Source organism: Trichechus manatus, unplaced genomic scaffold (assembly GCF_000243295.1).
Source record: "Trichechus manatus latirostris isolate Lorelei unplaced genomic scaffold, TriManLat1.0 scaffold00042, whole genome shotgun sequence".
In the NCBI taxonomy this organism is placed as follows: domain Eukaryota; kingdom Metazoa; phylum Chordata; class Mammalia; order Sirenia; family Trichechidae; genus Trichechus; species Trichechus manatus.
In genome coordinates, this window is record NW_004443978.1 from 15,767,752 (window position 1) to 15,789,779 (window position 22,028).

General features: G+C 39.6%; 1 protein-coding gene across 1 annotated transcript in view; it reads left to right on the plus strand.

Moving 5' to 3' along the window:
* Nucleotides 1-22,028, plus strand: part of SEL1L2 (SEL1L2 adaptor subunit of SYVN1 ubiquitin ligase) — a 152,467-nt gene that overhangs the window by 66,731 nt on the left and 63,708 nt on the right. The window contains exon 5 of the mRNA XM_004376458.2: nucleotides 6,391-6,553. Coding sequence (XP_004376515.1) covers nucleotides 6,391-6,553 — 163 coding nt within the window. The remainder of the gene's footprint in view (nucleotides 1-6,390; nucleotides 6,554-22,028) is intronic.

Consider the following 22,028-nt stretch of genomic DNA (forward strand, 5'->3'; position numbering starts at 1 on the left):
AGAGTGACTATTCATTGGGGAAAAGGAAATAATCAGATTTTTTGAGGATTACTGGATACTGGCTCTGAACTGACACTAATTCCAGGAGATCCAAAATGGTACTATGGTCTGCCAATCAGAGTGGGGGCATCTGGAGGTCAGGTTATTAATGGAGTCTTCGCTCATGTCTGTCTCACAGTAGGTCCAGTGGGTCCCTGAACCCATCCTGTAGTGATTTCCGCAGTTCCAGAATGCATAATTGGAATAGATATACTCTGCAAGTGGCAGAACCCCTACATGGGATCCCTGACAAATAGAGTAAGGGCTATAATGGTAATAAAAGCCAAGTTAGAAGCCATTAGAACTGCCCCTACCTAGGAAAATAGTAAACCAAAAGTAATACCGCATTCCTGGAGGGATTGCCGAGATTACTGCCACCATCAAGGACTTGAAGGATGTTGGGGTGGTGATTCCCACCACATACCCGTTTAGCTCACCCATTTGGCCTGTGCAAAAAACAGATGGATATTGGAGAATGACAAAAGAGTATCAAAAACTAACCAGGTGGTGACTCCAATTGCACCTGCTGGTCCAGATGTAGTTTCATTGCTTGAGCAAATTAATACATCTCCTGGTACCTGGTATGCAGCTACTGACCTGGCTAATGCCTTTTTCTCCATACCTGTTTTGAAGGACCATCAGAAGCAGTTTGCCTTCAGCTGACAAAGCCAGCAATACACCTTCACTTGCCTACTTTAGGGTTACATCAGCTCTTCAGCCCTATGTCGTAATTTAGTCCACAGGGACCTTAATCGCTTTTTCCTTCCACAAGACATCACACTGGTCCTTTACATTGATGACATTATGCTGATTGGACCTAGTAAGGAAGAAGTGTCAATGACTCTGAACTTATTGGTAAAACATTTGAGTGCTAGGGGGTGGGAAATTAATCCCACAAAAATTCAGGCAACTTCCACCTCAGTGAAATTTCTAGGGGTCCAGGCATGTCAAGATATTCTTTCTAAAGTGAAAGATAAGTTATTGCCTATGGCTACTCCCACAACTAAAAAGGAGGCACGACATCTAGTGGGCCTGTTTAGATTTTGGAGGCAACATATTCCTCATTTGAGTGTGCTGCTCTGACCTATTTATCAAGTGACTTGAAAAGCTGCTAGTTTTGAGTGGAGCCCAGAACAAGAGAAGACTCTGCAACAGGTTTAGGCTGCTGTGCAAACCACTTTGCCACTTGAGCCTTATGATCCAGCTGATCCAGTGGTGCTTGATGGGTCAATGGCAGATGGAGATGCTGTTTGGAGTCTTTGGCAGGCCCCTATTGGTGAATCACAGCGCAGTCCCTTTGGATTTTGGAGCAAAGCCCTGCCATCCTCTGCAGATAACTACTCTCCTTTTGATAGATAGCTTTTGGCTTGTTACTGGACCTTAGTAGAGACTGCATGCTTAACCATGGGACACCAAGTCACCACACAGCCTGAGCTGGGTGTGTCTGACCCACAGAGTCATAAAGTTGAATGTGCACAGCAGCACTCCGTCATTAAGTGGAAGTGGTATATATGAAATTGGGCCCAGGCAGGACCTGATGGCACAAGTAAGTTGCGGGAGGAAGTGGCCCAAATGCCCATGGTCTCCACTCCTGTCACATTACCTTCCATCTCCCAGTCTGCACCTATGGCCTCATGGGATATTCCTTATTATCAGTTGATTGAAGAAGAGAAAACTTGTGCCAGTTTATAGATGGCTCTGCATGATATGCAGGCACCACTCAAAAGTGGACAGCAGCGGCACTACAGCCCCTTTCTGGGACTTCCCTGAAGGACAGCATTGATGGAAAATCCTCCCAATGGGCAGAACTTCAAGTAGTGCACCTGGTTGTTAACTTTGCTTGACAGGAGAAATGGCCAGATATGCGATTGTATGCTGATTCATGGGCTGTGGCCAATTGTTTGGCTGGATGATCAGGGACTTGGAAGGAACACGATTGGAAAACTGGAGACTAGGATTTATGGGGAAGAGCTATGTGGATAGACCTCTCTGAATGGGCCAAATAAGTGAAGATATTCGTGTCTCATGTGAATGCTCACCAAAGGGTGGCCTCAGCAGAGGATGATTTTAATAATCAAGTGGATAGGATGACACGTTCTATGGAAACCAGTCATCCTCTTTCCCCAGCTACTCCTGTCATTGCTCAATGGGCTCATGAACAAAGTGGCCATGGTGGCAAGGATGGAGGTTATGCATGGGCCCAGCAACATGGACTTCCACTCCCCAAGGCTGACTTGGCTACAGCCACTGCTGAGTGCCCAGTCTGCCAGCAGCAGAGACCAACTCTGAGTCCCCAATATAGCACCATCCTTGAGGTGATCAGCCAGCAACCTGGTGGCAAGTTGATTACATTGGACCACTTCCATCATGGAAAAGGCGGCATTTTGTCCTTACCGGAATAGACACTTATTCTGGATATGGATTTTCCTTCCTTACACGCAATGCTTCTGCCAAAACTATCATCTGTGGACTTACAGAATGCCTTATCCACCATCATGGTATCCCACACAGCATTGCCTCAGATCAAGGGACTCACTTCACAGCAAATGAAGTGTGGCAGTGGGCCCATGCTCATGGAATTCACTGGTCTTACCATGTTCCCCACCATCCTGAAGCAGCTGGCTTGATAGAACAATGGAATGGCCCCCTAAAGACACAATTACAGCACCAGCTAGGTGGCAGTACCCTGCAGGGTTAGGGTAATGTTCTCCAGGAGGCTGTAGATGCTCTAAACCAGCATCCAATATATGGTGCTGTTTCTCCTGTAGCCAGGATTCATGGGTCCAGGAATCAAGGGGTGGAAACGCAAGTGGCATCACTCACTATTACCCCTAGTGACCCACTCGCAAGATTTTTGCTTCCTGTTCCCGCGACCTTATGCTCTGCAGGTCTGGAGGTCTTAGTTCCAGTAGGAGGAATGCTCACATCACTGATTCCAATGAACTGTTAGCTAAGAATGCCACCTGGCCACTTTGGGCTCCTTATGCCTCTGGATCAACAGGCAAAGAAGGGAGTTACCATATGGGCTGGTATGATTGATCCTGATTACCAAGAGGAAATCGGATTGATGATATACAATGGAGGTAAAGAAAAATATGTCTGGAATGCAGGAGATCCCTTAGGGTATCTCTTAATACTACCATGCCCTGTGATTAAAGTCAATGGAAAACTACAGCAACCCAATTCTGACATGTCTACTAATGGCCCAGACCTTTCAGATATGAAGGTTTTTGTCACTCCACCAGTTAAAGAACCACAACCAGCTGAGATGCCTGCTGAGGGCAAAGGGAATAGGGAGTGGGTGGTGGAAGAAAGAAGTTCTAAATACCAGTTAAGTCCACGTGACCAGTTACAGAAATGAGGACTGTAATTGTTATGAGTATTTCTGCTTGGTATGTGTGCATCAAATATTTTTGTTTTCTTCACTTATAAGATGTAAATGGAGCTAGTGCATTTTCAGTTGTACACGTGTTAGTTGTATCCTGTTAGGTGCAAGTATGACTTTGTAATTGTCTTTATTCAGAGATTATGTATGGTTTGGGGAGATGTGTACAGGTGCCAGGTTGTCAAGGGGTGGACTGTGATGGTTAAGGTTATATGTCAACTTGGCTGCGTCATGATTCTCAGTGTTTATATGTGATCACCCTTGTGACGGGATCTGCTGTGCGTAGCCAGTCCGTTGAAAGGCAGTTTCCTTGGGCACGTGGCCTGCATCCAAGTAAAAGTGGACATTCTGGCTTTGGCCTGCTCTGGATCCTGCAGGTGCCTCCTGTTCATCTGACCTCTGGTTCTTGGGACTTGAGCTAGCGGCTTATCTGCTGATCTTGGGATTCATCAATCTTCACAGCCTGTGAACAAGAGCCCTGCTCGCTGACCTGCCAATCTTGGGTTTGCCAGCCCCTGTGGCTACGTGAATCACGAGAAGCCTCTATCCTGATCCACGGACTTGGAACGTTCCAGCCTCTACAATCACATGAGCCGTTTCCTTGATTTAAATCTCTCTCTCTATATATATATATATATATATATATATATTTATACTCTTTACTGGTTTTGCTTCTCTAGATAACCCAGCCTAAGACAGGGTGTCATAGATAGAGGTATACTAGTCCTTTTGGCTCATCCACACCCAGGTCCAGGCCCAATTCGTTTATTCATTCAGACTCTTCTTAACACAAGTGAGAAAAATTTTTGAACAAATCAATGCTGTTATAAGATCAGATGGGACAAAATACAAAGAACAGGTGGTATGCAAGCATATGTCTGGGAGACAAAACTTGCCTGAGGGAGTCAGGAAGCCTCAGTGAAAGCCAGAGTTGATCCTTCACTAGGAATCACTTCCCATCAGCAAAGAGGCTTTGGAGATAACCTGCTGCCCCACACCAAGTTACTGAGGTACCCTGAAGAAGCATTTAGCCTCCTTCACACTTAGCATTCACCTTACCGTCCAGGGCCAGATCCTTTAGAGATGATCAAAATGCCTAACTGAACTTTCTTATTTGGATCTGTCCTTGTTGCCCAGTTTCTACCACATTTTTCCCTCTTGGGACTGCAGCCTAGACCTTAAACCAACCTAATCTATCAGCCCCTTTCTCTAATCCCAGATCCTGCTTACAATATCCCTTACATCAGCTTGGATTTTCCTGACAGTGGACCCAGGTGCCCACCTCACATTTGAAATCAAAGACACTTAGAAGGATTTGTCTTACAGTCTGTTGCTGCCCCATGGGACCAGTGACTGGCTATACTGCTGGCCCCTGCAGCCCAGCTCAGGTTTCTGTGCCTTGGTCCTTGTTGGTGCCCTTCTTGGCCCAGCAAGCTATGTAGCTGCACTAGCAAAGCTTGTGACAGAAGGGCTCAAGGAAGCCTATATCCTAAGGTCAGGCTCATTTCTAGATGTCTATCCCTGGATGCCAGATATTTGCCCTCATCGACCTTTGACACCTTCTGTCTTGTTATTTGCCTTCTGGTCCCTGACTCTCAGCTTGGCATTGACCATGGTTAATTTCTTGCTTGACCTTCTCGTTTCCAGCCCTTCAGTCTCTTTTTATCCACTGGAGCACTGACCCTCTGTTTTGCCATCCAGGACTCTAACACCTACCTGGAGGTCACTCAGTCTGGGGTCCTTTTTTGCCCATCCTTTGTCCAAGAGCATCTTATTTTAGCTTTAGCATGCAGAGAAGGTACATAAAGCTTAGTCTCCTGACCCTTCTCAATCGGTAGCAATGGTAGATTTGTGTATTCTTTCCTGTATTTGAGTCAAGGTCACAGGTGGAGGTTAATGTTTTCTGGTCTCGTTGGTACCAAAAAGGAAGTTTTAAGAGTAAAAATAAATTCCAGAAGCACTCTCTGTCTCTGACACATGTTTTGACCTTGTGAGGCTCTCCATCACTACTTGTTATACAGATCAGGGCCAGGTAGACTGGAAAGCAGAAAATGCAGTGTAAGTTACACCTATGGCGTCTATTTTTGCACCCACTTGACTTTCACACTGTTAACCACCTAATTCTTTGAAAACAATTACCATGCTATAAAGCTTTAGAGTCTATGCAACAGTCCTAAAATGATAATAATAGCACTTAATTTTATTATTTATGAAATAACAATACCAGGCACTTTGCCATGCACTTCAAACATGGATTATCTCATTCAGTCTTCACAACAATCTTGTGAAGTAGGTGCTATTATTATTTTCATTTTATACACGAGAAAGACACAGAAGTTAAGTAACTTGCCTGACATTTCCAAAGCAATAAGTGATGGAGTCAAGATTTGAACTCGGGCAGTCAGACTCTGTAGAGCCCTATAACCATTAAGGTTTTGTTTGGTTATTATTTTCTCAAACAGACTGGCTTTTTTGTGCTGAAGAATATGTTCTGTTTTAGAAAATTGTCTTGAAATGTGTAGGAACTTTCATTCTTATGATAGTAACTTCCTAGATATGACATACCAATTTTAATTATTATTGTTATACATTTCAGAATTCATTTTATAAAGCTTTCGGATAAACAAATACTCATAAATAATGGGGGTGGCTATGGAAGAGTTCACTATTTCAGGATGAGTACCTCAGTTTTTCATTTCACTTGGTGTCTAAGCTTGAAGCATGATGTATTCCATATATTTCTCCTTGTTAACAGTTTACCATTTGTCAGATATATTTGAAATTATAATTTTAGACTGATCTAAGAACCAAAAAATCTACTGGTCTAGAGATGTGACGAACTTCAGCTGAACTCTTTTGTTAGTAGTAATGACAACTGGATTCTACTTGTTAGAGAGAGGTAGTGTAAGGGAGGGAGCAGAAGCGTTTTTTAAAATAAAACTTCTACCTTCATGTTCTTAAAACAGAGCCTACTTATTCTTTGCCAAAGCAGCTGACATGGGAAACTTGAAAGCTATGGAGAAAATGGCTGATGCTTTGCTATTTGGAAATTTTGGCACGCAAAACATAACGGCAGCTATCCAATTATATGAATCCTTGGCTAAAGAAGGATCATACAAAGCTCAAAACGTGAGTCTTGAAAGGAAATGAAACCTTAAATAGCTACATTCTGAAATAACTGTAGACAAATAACATGTGAAAGGAGTTAAGCAGTAGTATTCCCGCTGTAACACATGAACCCAGGCCCAGGGAAGTTAATGTACTGCTGTAAATTAGTGGTTTCAGGGCAGGATCAGAACCGCTTTCTAATCCACCTTCCTATCTTCCATGTCTATGTGTGTGTATTGAGATAATTTGAGACCTCTGAATCCCTAGCACAGTTAAATTTTATATACAATGTATTCATCTACATATACAAAGAAATCTAGAATTAAATCTATTATTTTATGGTAATAAGTTTTTCTAGTTTTTAATTTCAAATATTTTATAAGCTAAATATATTTCTTTTTCTATTTTAATAAGTGTATTTTATTTTATTCTGAGAATAACATAACCATTTCATAGAAAATCTGGAAAACAGGAAAAAAGAAGAAAAAAAAAAAACGCCCTTTGTAAGCCCACCATTCTGATGGCAGTCATTGTTAGGACTTCTCTGTATTTTGTTTTGCTTGGCTTCTTTCTCTGTGCATCTCTCTTTTTAAATGGTCCTAATCACAATGCAGATGCATGTATCATTTTGTTTGTAGCTACTTTCACTTAATGCTATGTAGCAAAAGCATGTTTTCATGTTGCTACAGTCTCTTTTTAAGGACTCCCACTCAAGGAAGGCCCGATGCTGCCCTGCGGTTTCTGTGCTATATCCACCTACACAGACAATTCGTCAGTGTAGCCTATGGGAGTCTTAGGAGTCTGTACGTGTAGTTGAACTTAAGAAGATCCCCTGATGGGTGAGGCAAGCTTTCTTGCCTTTCATCTGTAAAGCTGGATAATGATAAACTCTGGTACTGCATCTGTCTGGTTCACTGCTGTATCTCTAACATTTAGCACAGTGCCTGGAACAAGAAACACAGTTTGAATGTTGAATTCATTAACTAGTTAATTAATGATGAATGAGTTAACGGGGAGTTTTCATGTGGATTAAAATAATTTATAAAGACACTTAGTTCCATACCTGGAACAATATAAACACTCATTATAAAGAAAGGATATAAATACTATTACTTCTACTATTCCTCTAGAATTTTTCCTATGAGTGTATAGAATTATCTTTTACAAAAATGAGGTCATATTTTAATTCCTGTTACCTAGCCTGCTCTTTATTCACCTAACAACATAGACATCTTTTCGTGTAAGTATATACAGATCAACATCACCATTTTAAATATCCATATAATCTTCTTTAAGTTGTTGAACAGTTTTTACCCCAAGGGATTTTTTTTTTTTGCAATTATATATAAAATAATGCAATAAACAGATTTTTAAATGTTACAACAATATATGATAGAATTGTTAAATCTTCATTTCCCCATATTTGATGAATCAAAAATATAAAATTTCAAGACAGACCAAATTCTACCATCACTTTCACCACTAAATATGACATTACATAATTTCTTTCTAAACTAGTGAACATGTGCTTTATTTTTCAGTGGGTGTATTAATTAATTAAATCCACAACTTGGATACCTACTATGGGTTAAACATAATCTAGGTTGATGGGGAGAAAGGTATTAACAGGTCAAAGTCCTTACGGGTAATCTGAAATGTGAACAAATCATTGCAGCACAAGCTTTAGGCACAGAAGAGGGTCTGACTGGCTCTGCCTGGGGCAGGTAGGAAGGCTTCAGGGAAGAAGTGGCATTTGCACTCGGTCTAAAATAAGGAATAAATGCAACATCAAGGATTTTTATTGTCTGTATTTAAATAAAGCATTTGCTACAAGGTAAAAATATTACTCCCAGAAAAGAAACTCTGATTAACATGACTGGTACATAAAACCCATGGATTTTAGAACTAAAGCAGGAGTTTCACTCCACATACTCCAGTTCATGTGGTTTTATTGCATGGGCACAGACCACTTTCTAATCCTAGTTAACTGATCATAAATTGCTAGCCATTTGGTTTTAAGGAGAATCAGGTGGAGAATGTAATTGGCTGAGCACTCACCCAGTGCCGCGAGGAACAACTCTGAGTGCATGACTAACCTGGTGCCATCGAGTCAATTCTGACTCATGGCACCCCTATGTGTTACAGAGTAGAACTGCTCTGTAGGGTTTTCTTGGCTGTAACCTTTATGGAGGCAGGTCACCAGACCTTTCTTCCTTGGAGCTGCTGGGTGGGTTCAAACCACCAACCTTTAAGTTAGTAGTTGAGTACAAAATGTTTGCACCACCACTACTGGTCATGTATTGGCACAGCTGTCTTGGTACAGAAAGGCAGGCATGGTTGGGACAGTTTTAGGAAATACACAGTTACAGACTTCAGGGTAGCATGATGTGGTAGCAGAGCAGGGATTCCAGAATCAGAAAGTTGAATCATGTTTGAGTCATATTCTGCAACCTAATGGCTCCTTCATCTTTTGTGCATTCTTTTGATATCCCTAAAGAACTTATTAATGAGCCCTTAGCAAATTTTAAAGAACATTTTAACTAATGAATAAGGCTGCTAAGCAATTTTAGCCCCAACAACATTGTCTTTGGAGTCAGTCAGTCCTTGCTTTACATCTCAGCTCCAACACTCAGCTGATGTGCCCTCTCTGCATCTCAATTTTCTCATCTATAAAATGGGGAAAATCTGTCCAGTAAGTGTGTTGTGTTTGGTCTCAAGGAGGACCAGAAGACAGAACATAAATGGGTATAAGATACAGCCTATTCCAGCTGGAGGTAAATAAGTTAGGTATTTTTTATTTCTCTAATTCTTTTTCAAGAGGCAGAAATTCAGAATTAGCAAGACTCACTCTTTTTTTGATACCAGTGAACTGTTTTCAAAAAAATATTGCCCATTAATTTGCCAAACAAGAAGATAGGGTTAAGCCTTATTTGCTTTATAATCCAGAAATGGATCATTTACATCGTATCACCCTAAAAATTTAACTTAATGGTGGTAATCTCAAAGTGGTGGTACTGTTTGTGGGTATTATATTCCTTTTTTAAATACTTCTATGTTTTGTTCTCCAGATTTTCCATGAGTATATATTAGTTTTGATATTAAAAAAATTATTTAACTTAGATACATGTACTTACTTAGTTACAGAGTTCAAAAATAGTTTTACTGTGAATTATAAGAAAATCCATTCTATTATATATGTTGTTGCCATCAAATCACCTCCTAGTCACGGCGACCCCATGTATATCAGAACAAAACTTTGCCCAATCCTGAGACATCTTCATGATCGTTGGTATGTTTGAGTCCTTTGTTGTGGCTGTTACGTCAGTTCACCTCATTGAGGGTTTCCCTTGCCTTGACCGGCCTTCCGCTTTACCAAACATGATATCCTTCTCCAGCAATAGATCTCTTCTGATGATATGTCCAAAATAAGCTAGTTGAAGTCTCAGACAATATTCTGTGATCCATAGGGTTTTCATTGGCTAATTTTCAGAAGTAGATATGCTTTCTTCCTGGTCTGTTTTAGTCTGGAAGCTCCACTGAAACCTGTCCACCCTGGATGACCCTGCTGATATTTGAAATATCAGTGGCATAGTCCGGCATCACAGCAACACACAAGCTGCCACAGTACAACAAAATGACAGATGGGTGGTGCCAATTATATATAACCACAATCACATATAAAGGAGAAAGGATCTGAGGGACTACGTGTCTTACCATGGTTTGTGATTATGGAATACTTCTATATTAAAAGCAGAGATTCTACATATTCTTTATTTATTTCAGATTTGAATTATGGAAGTGTTTCCCCGAGGGACTATAGTTATTAGCACTGAGCTACTACTGAAAAAATCGTTTTTAGTAACAACTTAATGATCTTTTTCATAATTCTAGGGTTACCTGTGTCAGCATTTTCTCTTGATGTGAGTGTTCTTTGTATTAAGAGTACAGACAGTATCTGAGTTGTTCATTAGCTTTGATTCACACTCTTGTTTGGTATACAATTTGAGCTAAAAGTAATGATCACAGATGCTTTCAAGCCTTGTACAATAATTAAAGGAGGATTGCTTAATCTTTTTTCTCTCTTAATAATAATTTCTTACATAAGAAGCAAAAGGAGAAATACTTAATTTTTAAATTGTTATTATGAAACCTGAGTAATTTCCTTTAAAATATAATAAAACATTCTTACACTTAACTCTTTCCATTCAAATCCCAGCGACTATTAAAAAAAACTCATTGCCATCGAGTTGATTGCAACTCATAGCGATTCCGACTCACAGTGACCCTATAAGGAGCTCTGGTGGTGCAGTGGTTAAGCGTTCAGCTGCTAACCAAAAGGTCAGCAGTTCAAATCCACCAGCTGCTGCTTGGAAGTACTATGGGGCAGTTCTACTCTGTCCTATAGGGCCACTATAGTTGGACAGCTACTATAACACTTCCTTAAAAGCCATAACACAATGGTTAAGTTCAGAATCAAGTCTTATTAAAAAAAATCTAATTTGCAAGCTTGACCTTTAAAAACTACAGGAAGTATCATTAATGTCTTCACTATTATGTAGCTTCTCTTTCAACTCACAGCAATTTCTTTTCTGGATTAAGATTTAATCATTCTATAATCCATCTCATTTCATCTCATCTTTATATTAGGAAGAGACCAAATACTAAAAATTGATTATTGTGAAGTTATTAGGTAGCAATGCACAAGGGTAAAGGAATAAGACAGCACTGACTATAATCAATATGTTTATTACATGACAGCCCATAATGTCTTTTGACTTCCTGTAGTGCCCTGCTATGCTTTAAGCAGAGTAAAAAACAAAATGGAAGTTGAGCCCTCCAGAGAATTAATTCAAAATAACTCATTGTTATTTTTCTGCTAAAGAGAGAGGAAGCATGCCCTTTGGGCTGGTTATCCAAGGCTGGTAAAATCATGGTTTTCCATTCTTACTTAGAATGAGCTTTATACAGAGGAAAGCTCCCCTCCCTGGTCACAGAATGGAAGGTCACAAATTCATGACCTTACACATTTCTCCAGGAGTATCAGGTCAAAAAGTGGGCTAGGCTGCACACAAAATGATGCATAGTTGGTGAAAGCATCTTAAAATACAAGCCCAACTGAGTAGAAGAATATCTTCATTTTCTTATATAAAGGTCAGCATGTTTGTTTACTGACAAAGTTTGTACATAACCAAACCACATTCTAAATTGAGCAGAATAAAAATTTGCCAAGAGTTGCAAGAAAAGTAGAAGTCTAATATTGGCTAGAGATAGCCCTAAAAAGAGCCAGTTTAGCCACTTTAAAGATTTTAAAGTGTTAGAAGAGTACCAGGATGTCAGATGCCTTCCGTTTGTAATAACAACATTATGATCAACTTTCCTAAAAAGGGAACCTTTGAGACTAAAGAGGAATTGGCAGAATCACAGAAGATATTTTTTTAGTTTCAATTTATGGATTAAGTAAATTACACAGATTACATTTATAATCCACATATTAAAGCAATTATGCTTTTGGGAACTGAACTCTGCAGTAAATTCTCTACTTTAATAAATAACTGGGAATTATAATAGAAAGTTTGAGAAATTGTTTTATGTTTTGATGGGATTATCAGTCTTTGATGTATCTTGATTTTAGGGAGGCATTTAACAAAGTCTCCCATGATGTTCTCATGCACTAGATGAAAAAATAGAAATGTGGGCTTGGTAATGCCCATGTAATAGAATGATGTAAAGATGGAAGCACGTCTCTAACAGTACTCCACAAGAATCTCCCCATGACCCTATGCTATTAAAGAACTTCATCAGCTATTATATTGAGTAGCTAAGAACAGATTGCTTTTAATATACAGAAGAATATGTGGAAAGAAAGGAATATTGCCAATGACAGACATAAGAGTGTGGAATGAACCTTGAAGGAGTAATAAAGCTCCAAATGAGTAGAATCTTGAATATACTAAAACCAGTTGCTATTGAGTCTGTCCTGACTCATGGTGACACCATGTGTCTCAGAGTAGAACTGTGCTCTAAAGTGTTGTAGTGTCTGATTTTTTGGAAGTAGATCACCAGGCCTTTCTTCCAAGGCGCCTCTGGATGGACTCAAACCACCAGCCTTGGGGTTAGCAGCTGAGTGCGTTAACCATTTGCACCACTTAAGGATAGATGTTTAAAATTATGTTCTGGCAAAAATAGTATTACGATACTATTGAGAGGAGGAGCAAGGAGAAAATGTGAGAGTGATGTAAATGACCTAAATCATTATCTATCAATAGCAAATCTATAGAAGATGTGTAAAATGTATAAATCAACAGCAAGTAGTATCAACTTATCTGGAGTCATAATTGTGGTAATTATCAGGAAAAAAACAGTTAAAATAATTGAAAGTGGTTGTCTAGGAAGAGAAGAATAGGTAGTGGACTGGAGAGGAGCCCTTCAGAACTATTAGAATTTTTAATTTATGTGCATCTACTAGTTTAATAAAAAAGACATAAAAAGTTAAATGTAGATACTAACACCCCTCCAATAAAAACAAAAAACAGGAATTATGTTTAAAGTAAAACACAGAGATCTTCTCCCATTAAAAAGAAGCAAGGTCCTTAGAAAATGTCAAATTCCAGGTGTGGTGTAAGACATGTATAAGACAATCCTGAAACAGCTCATCATACCTGATAGTAAGGAAGATGTCAGAAAATATTAAGGTCATGGCAAAAGGACTAAGGAGGTCTTATGTGTTGAATTCTATCCCCTCAAAAGATATTTGAAGTCATAACCCCCAGTACCTGTGCATGTAAGGTCATTGCGTATGTAATTAGTTAAGATGAGGTCATTAGGGTGGGCCCTAATCACTTTATGACTGGTGCCCTTATAAAAAGAGGAGGAGAGACACACAGTTCATTAGAATTATTGGAGTCCCAGAGCACCAAGACAACAATAAAGCCACAGAAACAATTTTCCAGGAGAGAATTTCCCAGACCTGAACAGAGAACAAAGCCTGCAAATACAGGAAGCTACATGAACTCCAATCAGAAGAGACACGAAGAGATCAACTCTGTGACGCATCCTAATGAAATTATTGAAAACCAAAGACAGTGAGAGAATTCTGAAAGCAGCAAGAGAGAAAATGCAATATAACAACATACCAAGGATCTTCCATAAGAATCAGTGTAGTTTTCTCCTCAGAAAATCTAGAAGACAGAAGACAATGGAGCAACATATAAATACTGAACCAAAACAATTGCCAGCCAAGAATTCTTTACCCATCCAAGTTATCATTCAGAAACGAGGGAGAAATCAAGATATTCCCAAACAAACAGAAGCTCTGGGAATTTACCACTACCAAACCAGCTTTGCAAGTATTACTCAAAGGAGTACTCCAAATGGAAAAGCAAGAGCATTAAGAAATAAATATGAGCAGAGGCTACAAAGATGGCAACTTAGACTGATGCACCAGAATGTCCCCCTACATCAAAGACACAAGAAACCAAGTGAAATAGATACAGATGACAACTTTGGAAACTTGAACAACAAACAGAAAGATGAAGAATTAGATAAAGCTCTGAGTGGAAGGAGAGACAGAAGGAAAACAGTGGACTCAGATATACAGGTCCTCGGTGCCTTGCCAGCTGGCCCAGCACAGCATGGCCATCTTGGGAGAAAGCAGGCAGCATTCCTGGGTGAGAAGCATAGGAAGGCAACTACACTTAACTTACTACAGGAAAAAAGAGATACTGTGTAAACAACCCTAGAATTAAATAAGGTAAGCAGGATACAAGCCAGGGCTAAAAAGGAAAGTGCAGAAAGACTGGACAGGAGGTTCAGTGATCCTGCTGACCACAGAGAAGGGAGGGAACCAGAAACTGGGAAAGGGTCTAATCACCAGCAGAAGTGCCTGACCATTTGACCCTTAAATACCCACTGAATAGTAAAACCACAGAGTAGCAACTAGAGATCCCCCACTCAGCCAGGCTCTCTGCACACACCCCCCCACACACATTTAAATGGGCCAAGCCCCAATTGCCTGGGGCAGCCAGGCAGAAGTGCTCCCTGTACCCATGCCCTGTGAACAGTGGGAGTGAACCTATGCTTATTGTCCAGCAGCTGGAGGGAGCACACCTGCAGCCCAGTGACCGGCGGGGGTGCACCTGCAGTCCAGTGACGAGTGGGAGTGTGCCTGCAGTCTGGTGACCAGTGGGAGTGCACCCGCTGCCTAGAGTCTGGCAGGAGAACACCTGCAGCCTGGCAGCCAGCAACTGACAGGAGTGCCCCCGTCCCACTGGACCAGCAAGAGTGTGCCTGCAGCTGGCGACCAGAAGGAGCACCCCCCTCATAGCCCAGAGACAGCAGGAACACACCTACAGCTTGGCAACCAGTGGGAGCACACCCATATCTGCTGCCCAGTGACCAGCACGATGCCCCTACCCCACACAGTAACTGGAAACGCACCCAGCGCCATTGCCCAGTGATCAGCAGGTGTGCCCTATGCCCTAGCCCAGCGACTAGCAGACCCACCCTTGTGTACTTTTTGAATAACCACCAAGCACAGCTCGGCAGGCACACCCTATCGCCAGTGACCACCCAGGTGCATCTCAACAGACTCCAGCAACAAGCAGGCACTCCCTGTGCCAACACTCAGTGAACGCCCAGCTGCAGCGACATCCATACTACACCCAGCCAGTTACCACAGGCTGACCCCCACGCACTGAGACCCCTTCATCTCCCACCACCTAGTGAGACACCAGTTCATGCCTGCACAAAGTGCCTACCCCATCCATGTGAGTAACATTGCCACCCTATGGCTATAAAGACATGTCCTGCTCACCAGCAGATGCACTAAATGCTAGCACCAACCTGGAAGGACCGTATGGTCCCAAAAGGGCTTTGGAGGGACCCAGTCAACCCAAAACTTGTCACCCAATATCAGGGAAAGAACCTGCTATACCACCTACACTTGTATGGGAAGAAATACAAGCCTAACCACAGAGGTCTTGCAAGTGAGAGTGACACACCATATCCACTAGTCCAAGGAAATCACATCCTGCCAACAGACACCACCAAAGTCACACATAGACCAGAAACACAAGTGGTTATGAGGATGTCCTGCCCTAACCTCTAGAGAACACACTAACTGCTAGCACAAACCTGGCACCTTAATGCCTCAAACACAGTAGACAATATCAAATCATATAAAGAAGCAGGACAAGACAGCTCAACCAAGTGACCAAAATAAAAAGGAAGAAAACCTTCCTGAGGAAGAAATGGTAATGGAGCTACCTGATGAGGAATTCAAAAGATTTATATACAGGATCCTCAAAGAAATCAAGGAAAACAGACAAAACTCCAGAAGAATTCAGGAAAACAATACAAGAACAAAAAGACAATTAAAAACCATACAAAAACATAAGATAGAAATCTAGAATATTAACAATAAAATATCAGAAATAGATAATAGATGCACATAGAAGTAGAATTGAATCGATGGAAGAAAGAATCAAAGAAATAGAGGAAAAATCCCTTGCTACAAATATGTTTGAGGAACAATCAGAAAAAATAATGAAGAAAGCCTAAGAGTTATGTGGGAAACCGTCAAGAGGAATAATTTACATGTGATTGCAATTCCAGAACAGGAGGAGATAAAAATAAGACAGAGAGACTTTTTGAAGATTTTCTGGCAGAAAACGTACCCAATATCATGAAAGATGAGATCACCATCCAAGAAGCTCAACAAATCCCATAAAGGATAGTCCCCAAAGGAAGTCACCAAGAGATATCATGATCAAACTTTCCAAAACCAAAGACAAAGAAAGAATTCTGAGAGAAGCTCAGGAAAAACGAAATATCACTTACAAAGGGCATCAACCAATAAGATGAAGCAACGATGTCTTGGCAGAAACCATGCAGGCAAGAAGGCAATGGGATAACATACATCATACCCTGGAAGAAAAGAACTGCCAACCAAGAATCATATATCCAGCAAAATTGTCCCTCAAATATGATGACAATACTAGGAGATTCCCAGATAAACAGAAATTAAGGGAATCTGTAAACACCAGACCAACCTTACAAGAAATATTGAAGAGTCCTTCAGAGAGAGAACCAATGACATCAGACAACAGCCTGAGATTTAGACACAGAATAGCATCACCCAGATATCAAACCAGATAAAGAAATCTTAAAAGTAAGATAAAGCTACAAAACTGAGAACAGGGAACCAGAAATGTCCATTTGTAAATGACAACAACTTCAAAACAAAAAGAGGGAATTAATGGTGTAGTTACAGAACTTCCATATGGAAAGAAAGTAAATGCAATATCAAGAAATAACAGACTGTTTTAAACTTAAGAAAAGAAAATTTCAGAGTAACCACAAAGAAAATTAATAAACTTACTCACCAAAATAAAAAAGAAAATCATAAAGAAATTCAATAGAAATAAATCAACAACAATGAAGGAAATTAAAAGAAAATCCACAATTTAAAAAAAACTCAACAGAAAAAATTAAGCAAAACAAAGAAACTGTCAACACCACACACACAAAAATAACAAATGACAGCAGTAAATTCATACCTATCAATAATTACACTGAATGTAAATGGTTTAAATGCATCAGTCAAGAGGCAGAGAGTGGCAGAATGGATAAAAAAAAAAAAAAGGAACTATCAATATGTTGCCTACAAGAGACACACCTAACACACAAAGACATAAATAGGTTAAAAATCAGAGAATGGAAAAAATATATATCAAGCAAACAGTAACCAAAAAGGAGCAGGAGTGACAATATTAATCTCTGATAAAATAGACTTTAAGTCAAAATCCATCATAAGAGACAAGGAAGGTCATTATATAATGATTAAAGGGTCAATCCATCAACAGGACATAACCATAATAAATATTTATGCACCCGATGATAGAGCTCCAAAATACATAAAACAAACCCTGACAGTTTTGAAATGACAAGTAGACAGTACAACAATAATAGTAGAAGACTTTAACACACCACTTTCGATGAAGGACAGAGCAACTAGAAAGAAACTCAGCAAAGATACAGAAAATCTAAATAATACAATCAACCAAAACTTGACCACACTGACAAACACAGAGCACTCCAACAGCAGCACACTACACATTCTTCTCCAACCCTCATGGATCATTGTCCAGAATAGACTTATCTTAGGCCAGAAAGCAAGCCTCAGTAAATTCAAAAACATCAAAATAAATACAAAGCATCTTCTCTGATCACAACACTATAAGACTAGAAATCAATAACAGGAAGAACAAGGGAAAAAAAAATCAAATATATGGTGACTGAATAACACCTTGCTTAAAAACCACTGAGTAATAGAAAAATTAAAAATGAAAATAAAAAATTCCTAGAACCAAATGAGAATAAAAACACAACATACCTAAACCTTTCAGATGCAGCAAAAGCAGTGCTCAGAGGAGAATTTATAGCAATAAATGCACACATTGAAAAAGAAGAAAGGGCCAAAATCAATAGCTTAACCATACACTTGATCAAATAGAGAAAGAGCAGAAAATGAAGCCCACAGTCACCAGAAGAAAGGAAATAATAAAGATTAGAGCAGAAATAAATGAAACTGAAAACAAAACACAATAGCATCAACAAGACTAGAAGTTGGTTCTTAGAGAGTATCAATAAAATTGACAAACTGCTGGCCAAATTGACAAAGGAAAAGAGATAGAAGTTGCAAATAACCAAAATAATAAATGAGATGGGTGACATTACAGCAGAACCAAGAGATTAAAAGGATCATAACAGAATATTATGAAAAATTGTACTCAAATTTGAAAACCTAGAATAAATGGAGAAATTTCTAGAAACACACTACCTACCTAAACTAACACAAACTGAGACAGAAAATTTGAACAGACCCATAACAAAAGAAGAAATTGAAAAGATCATTTAAAAAAAAAAATCCAACAACAACAAAAAAAGCTGTAGCCCAGACAGCTTCACTGGAGAATTTTACCAATATTCAGAGAAAAGTTGACACCAATTTTACTCAAATTATTCCAGAACATAGGAAGTGAAGGAATACTCCGTAACTCGTTCTATAAAGCCAGCATAACCCTGGTACCAAAGCCAGGCAAAGACACCACTAGTTAAAAAAAAAAAATATTGAAGACCAATATCCCTCATGAATATTGACACAAAAATTCTCAACAAAATTCTAGCCAATATAATTTAACAGCGTTTCAAAAAAAATAATACATCACAATCAAGCGAAATTCATACCAGGGATGCCAGCATGGCCCGATGTTAGCAAATCAATCAATGTAATTCACCACTTAAATAAAACTAAAGAAAAGAATCACATGATCGTCTCAATCAATGCACAAAAGGCATCTGATAACACACTTTCCTTATAAAAACTCTCAGCAAAACAAGAATAGGAGGGAAGTTCGTGAACATAATTAAGGGCATATATAAAAAACCAAGAGCCAACATTATTCTCAATGGAGAGAGACTGAAAGCATTCCCCTTGAGAACGGGAACCACACGAGGATGACCTTTATTACCACTCTTATTCACTATTGTAATAGAAGTCCTAGCTAGAGCAATAAGACAAGAAAGGGAAATAAAGGGCATACAAATTGGTAAGGGATAAGTAAAACTGTCCCTATTCACAGATAACATGATCCTAAACTTAGAAAATCCCAGAGACTCCACAAGAAAGTTACTGGAACTAATAGAATGCTTCAGCAAAGTGGCAGAATACAAGATCAACATACAAAAATAAGTTGGATTCCTCCACATTAAGAAAGAGATCTCTAAAAAGAAAATCAGGAAAAGAATGCTATTTACAATAGCCACCAAAAGGATAAAATACTTAGGAATAAATCTAACTAGGGACATAAAAGACTTATACAAGACAACTACAAAAACACTACTGCAAGAAACCAAATGACACCTACATAAATGGAAAAACATACCATGCTCATGGATAGGAAGACTTAACATTATGAAAATGTCAATACTACCCATAGCGATCTATAGATATAATGCAATCCTGATCCAGATTCCAACAACATTCTTTAATAAAATGGAAAAACTTATCTCCAACTTTATATGGAAAGGAAAGAGTCCCCAGAAAGCTAAAGAATTATTGAAGAAGAACAAAGTAGGAGGCCTCACACTTCCCAATCTCAGAACCTACTATACAGCCATGATAGTCAGAATAGCCTGGTACTGGTACAGTGACAAATACATAGACCAATGGAACAGAATTGAGAATCCAGAAATAAATCCATCCAGCTATAGACAAGTGATCTTCAACAAAGGATCGAAATCCATTAAATGGGGAAGAGATAGTCTCTTTAACAAGTAGTGTGGCAAAACTGGATATCCATTTGCAGAAAAATGAAACTGGGTCCAGACCTCACATTATACATGAAAACTAACTCAAAAATGGATAAAAGACTTAAATGTTAAACCCAAAACTATAAAGTTCATGGAATAAAACAGGGACAAAGCTAGCGGCCCTAATTTGAGGCATAAGTAGACTATCACACATAACAAAAAATACACAACCAGCAGAACATAAATGAGATAGCTGGTCACCTCCTAAAAGTGAAATACTTATGCTTATCAAAAGACTTCACCAAAAGAGTGAAAAGAGAACCTACAGACTGGGAAAAAATTTTTGGCAATGATACATCTGACAAGGGTCTGAAAAAAAAACACACTTCCATGAAGTCTATTCCAACTCATAGTGACCCCATAGGGTTTCCAAGGGTGTAAATCTCTATGGAAGCAGACTAGCACATCTTTCTCCTGTAGAGCCGGTGGTGGTTTTGAACCGCTGACCTTTCAGTTAACAGTCAATCGCTTTAGCCACTGCACCACCAAGGCTCCTTAACAAAAGTCTAATCTGTAAAATATATAGAAAACTTCAACACCTCAATAACAAAAAGACAATTCAATAAAAATAGGCAAAGGAAATGAACAGACACTTCACCGAAGAAGACATTCAGGCAACTAACAAACACATGAAGAAATGGCCATGATCATTAGCCATTAGAGACATGCAGATCAAAACTATAATGTGATACCATCTCGCCCCAGCAATAATGACACTGAAGAGAGAACAACAAATGCTGGCAGGGATGTGGGAAGATTGGAACTCTTATACGATGCTGGTGGGAATGTAAAATGGTACAACCACTGGAAAACAGTATAGTGCCTCCTTAAAAAGCTAGGAATAGAAATACCATATGATCCAGCAATCCCACTCGCAGGTATATATCCTAGAGAAATAAGTGCTGTGACACGAATAGATGTATGCACACTCATGTTCATTGCAGCATTATTTACAATATCAAAAAAGATGGAATCGACATAAACGTCCATCAGCGAACGAATGGATAAAAAAATTGTGATACATACGTACCATGGGATACTATGCAATGATGAAGAATAATGATGCATCGTGAAACATCTCACAGCATTGATAAATCTAGAGGGCATTATACTGAGTGAAATAAGTCAGTCACGAAAGGACAAATATTGTATGAGATCACTATTGTAAGAAATCAAAAAAGGTTTACACACAAAAAAAGCATTCTTTGATGGTTATGAGGGTGGAGAGGGAGAAGGAAGGGGAAATCACTAACTAGATAGTAGACAAGTGTCAACTTCAGTGATGAGAAGGACAACACACAATATAGGGGAAGTCAGCACAACTGGACCAAAGCAAAAGCATAGAAGTTTCCTAGACACATCCAAACACTTTGAGGGACCAAGTAGCTGGGGCTGGGGCCCGGGGACCATAGTCTCAGGGAGCATCTAGGTCAATTGGCATAACATAGTTCATAAAGAAAATGTTCTACATTCCATTTTTGTGCGTAGTGTCTAGGGTCTTAAAATCTTGCGAGCCTCCATCTAAGATACATCTGTTGGTCTCATCCCACCCAGAGCAAAGGAGAATGAGGAAAACCAAACACACAAGAAAAATATTAGCCCAAAGGACTAAAGGATCACATAAACCACAGCCTCCACCAGCATGAGGTGAGAAGGACTAGATGGCACCTGACTACCACCAGCAACCACTGTGACAGGGATCACAACAGAGAGTCCTGGACAGAGCAGGAGAAAAATGTGGAACAGAATTCAAATTTACATAAAAAGACCAGACTTACTGGTCTAACAGAGACTAGAGGAACCCCTAAAACTAATACCCCCAGACGTTCTGCTAACCCAGAACTATGACCATTCCTGAAGCCCACTTTTCAGACAAAGATTAGACAGGCCTATGAAACAAAAGTAACACACGTGAGGAATGTGCTTCTTAGTTCAATCAAATATACGAGCCCAAATGGGCAGCTCCTGTCCAAAAGCAAGACAAAAAGGCAGGAAGGGACAGGAATTGGACGAATGGACACAGGGAACCCAGGGTTGAAAGGGGGAGCATGCTGTCACATTGTGGGGATTGCAACCAATGTCACAAAACAATATATGTATAAATTTTTGAATCAGAAATTAACTT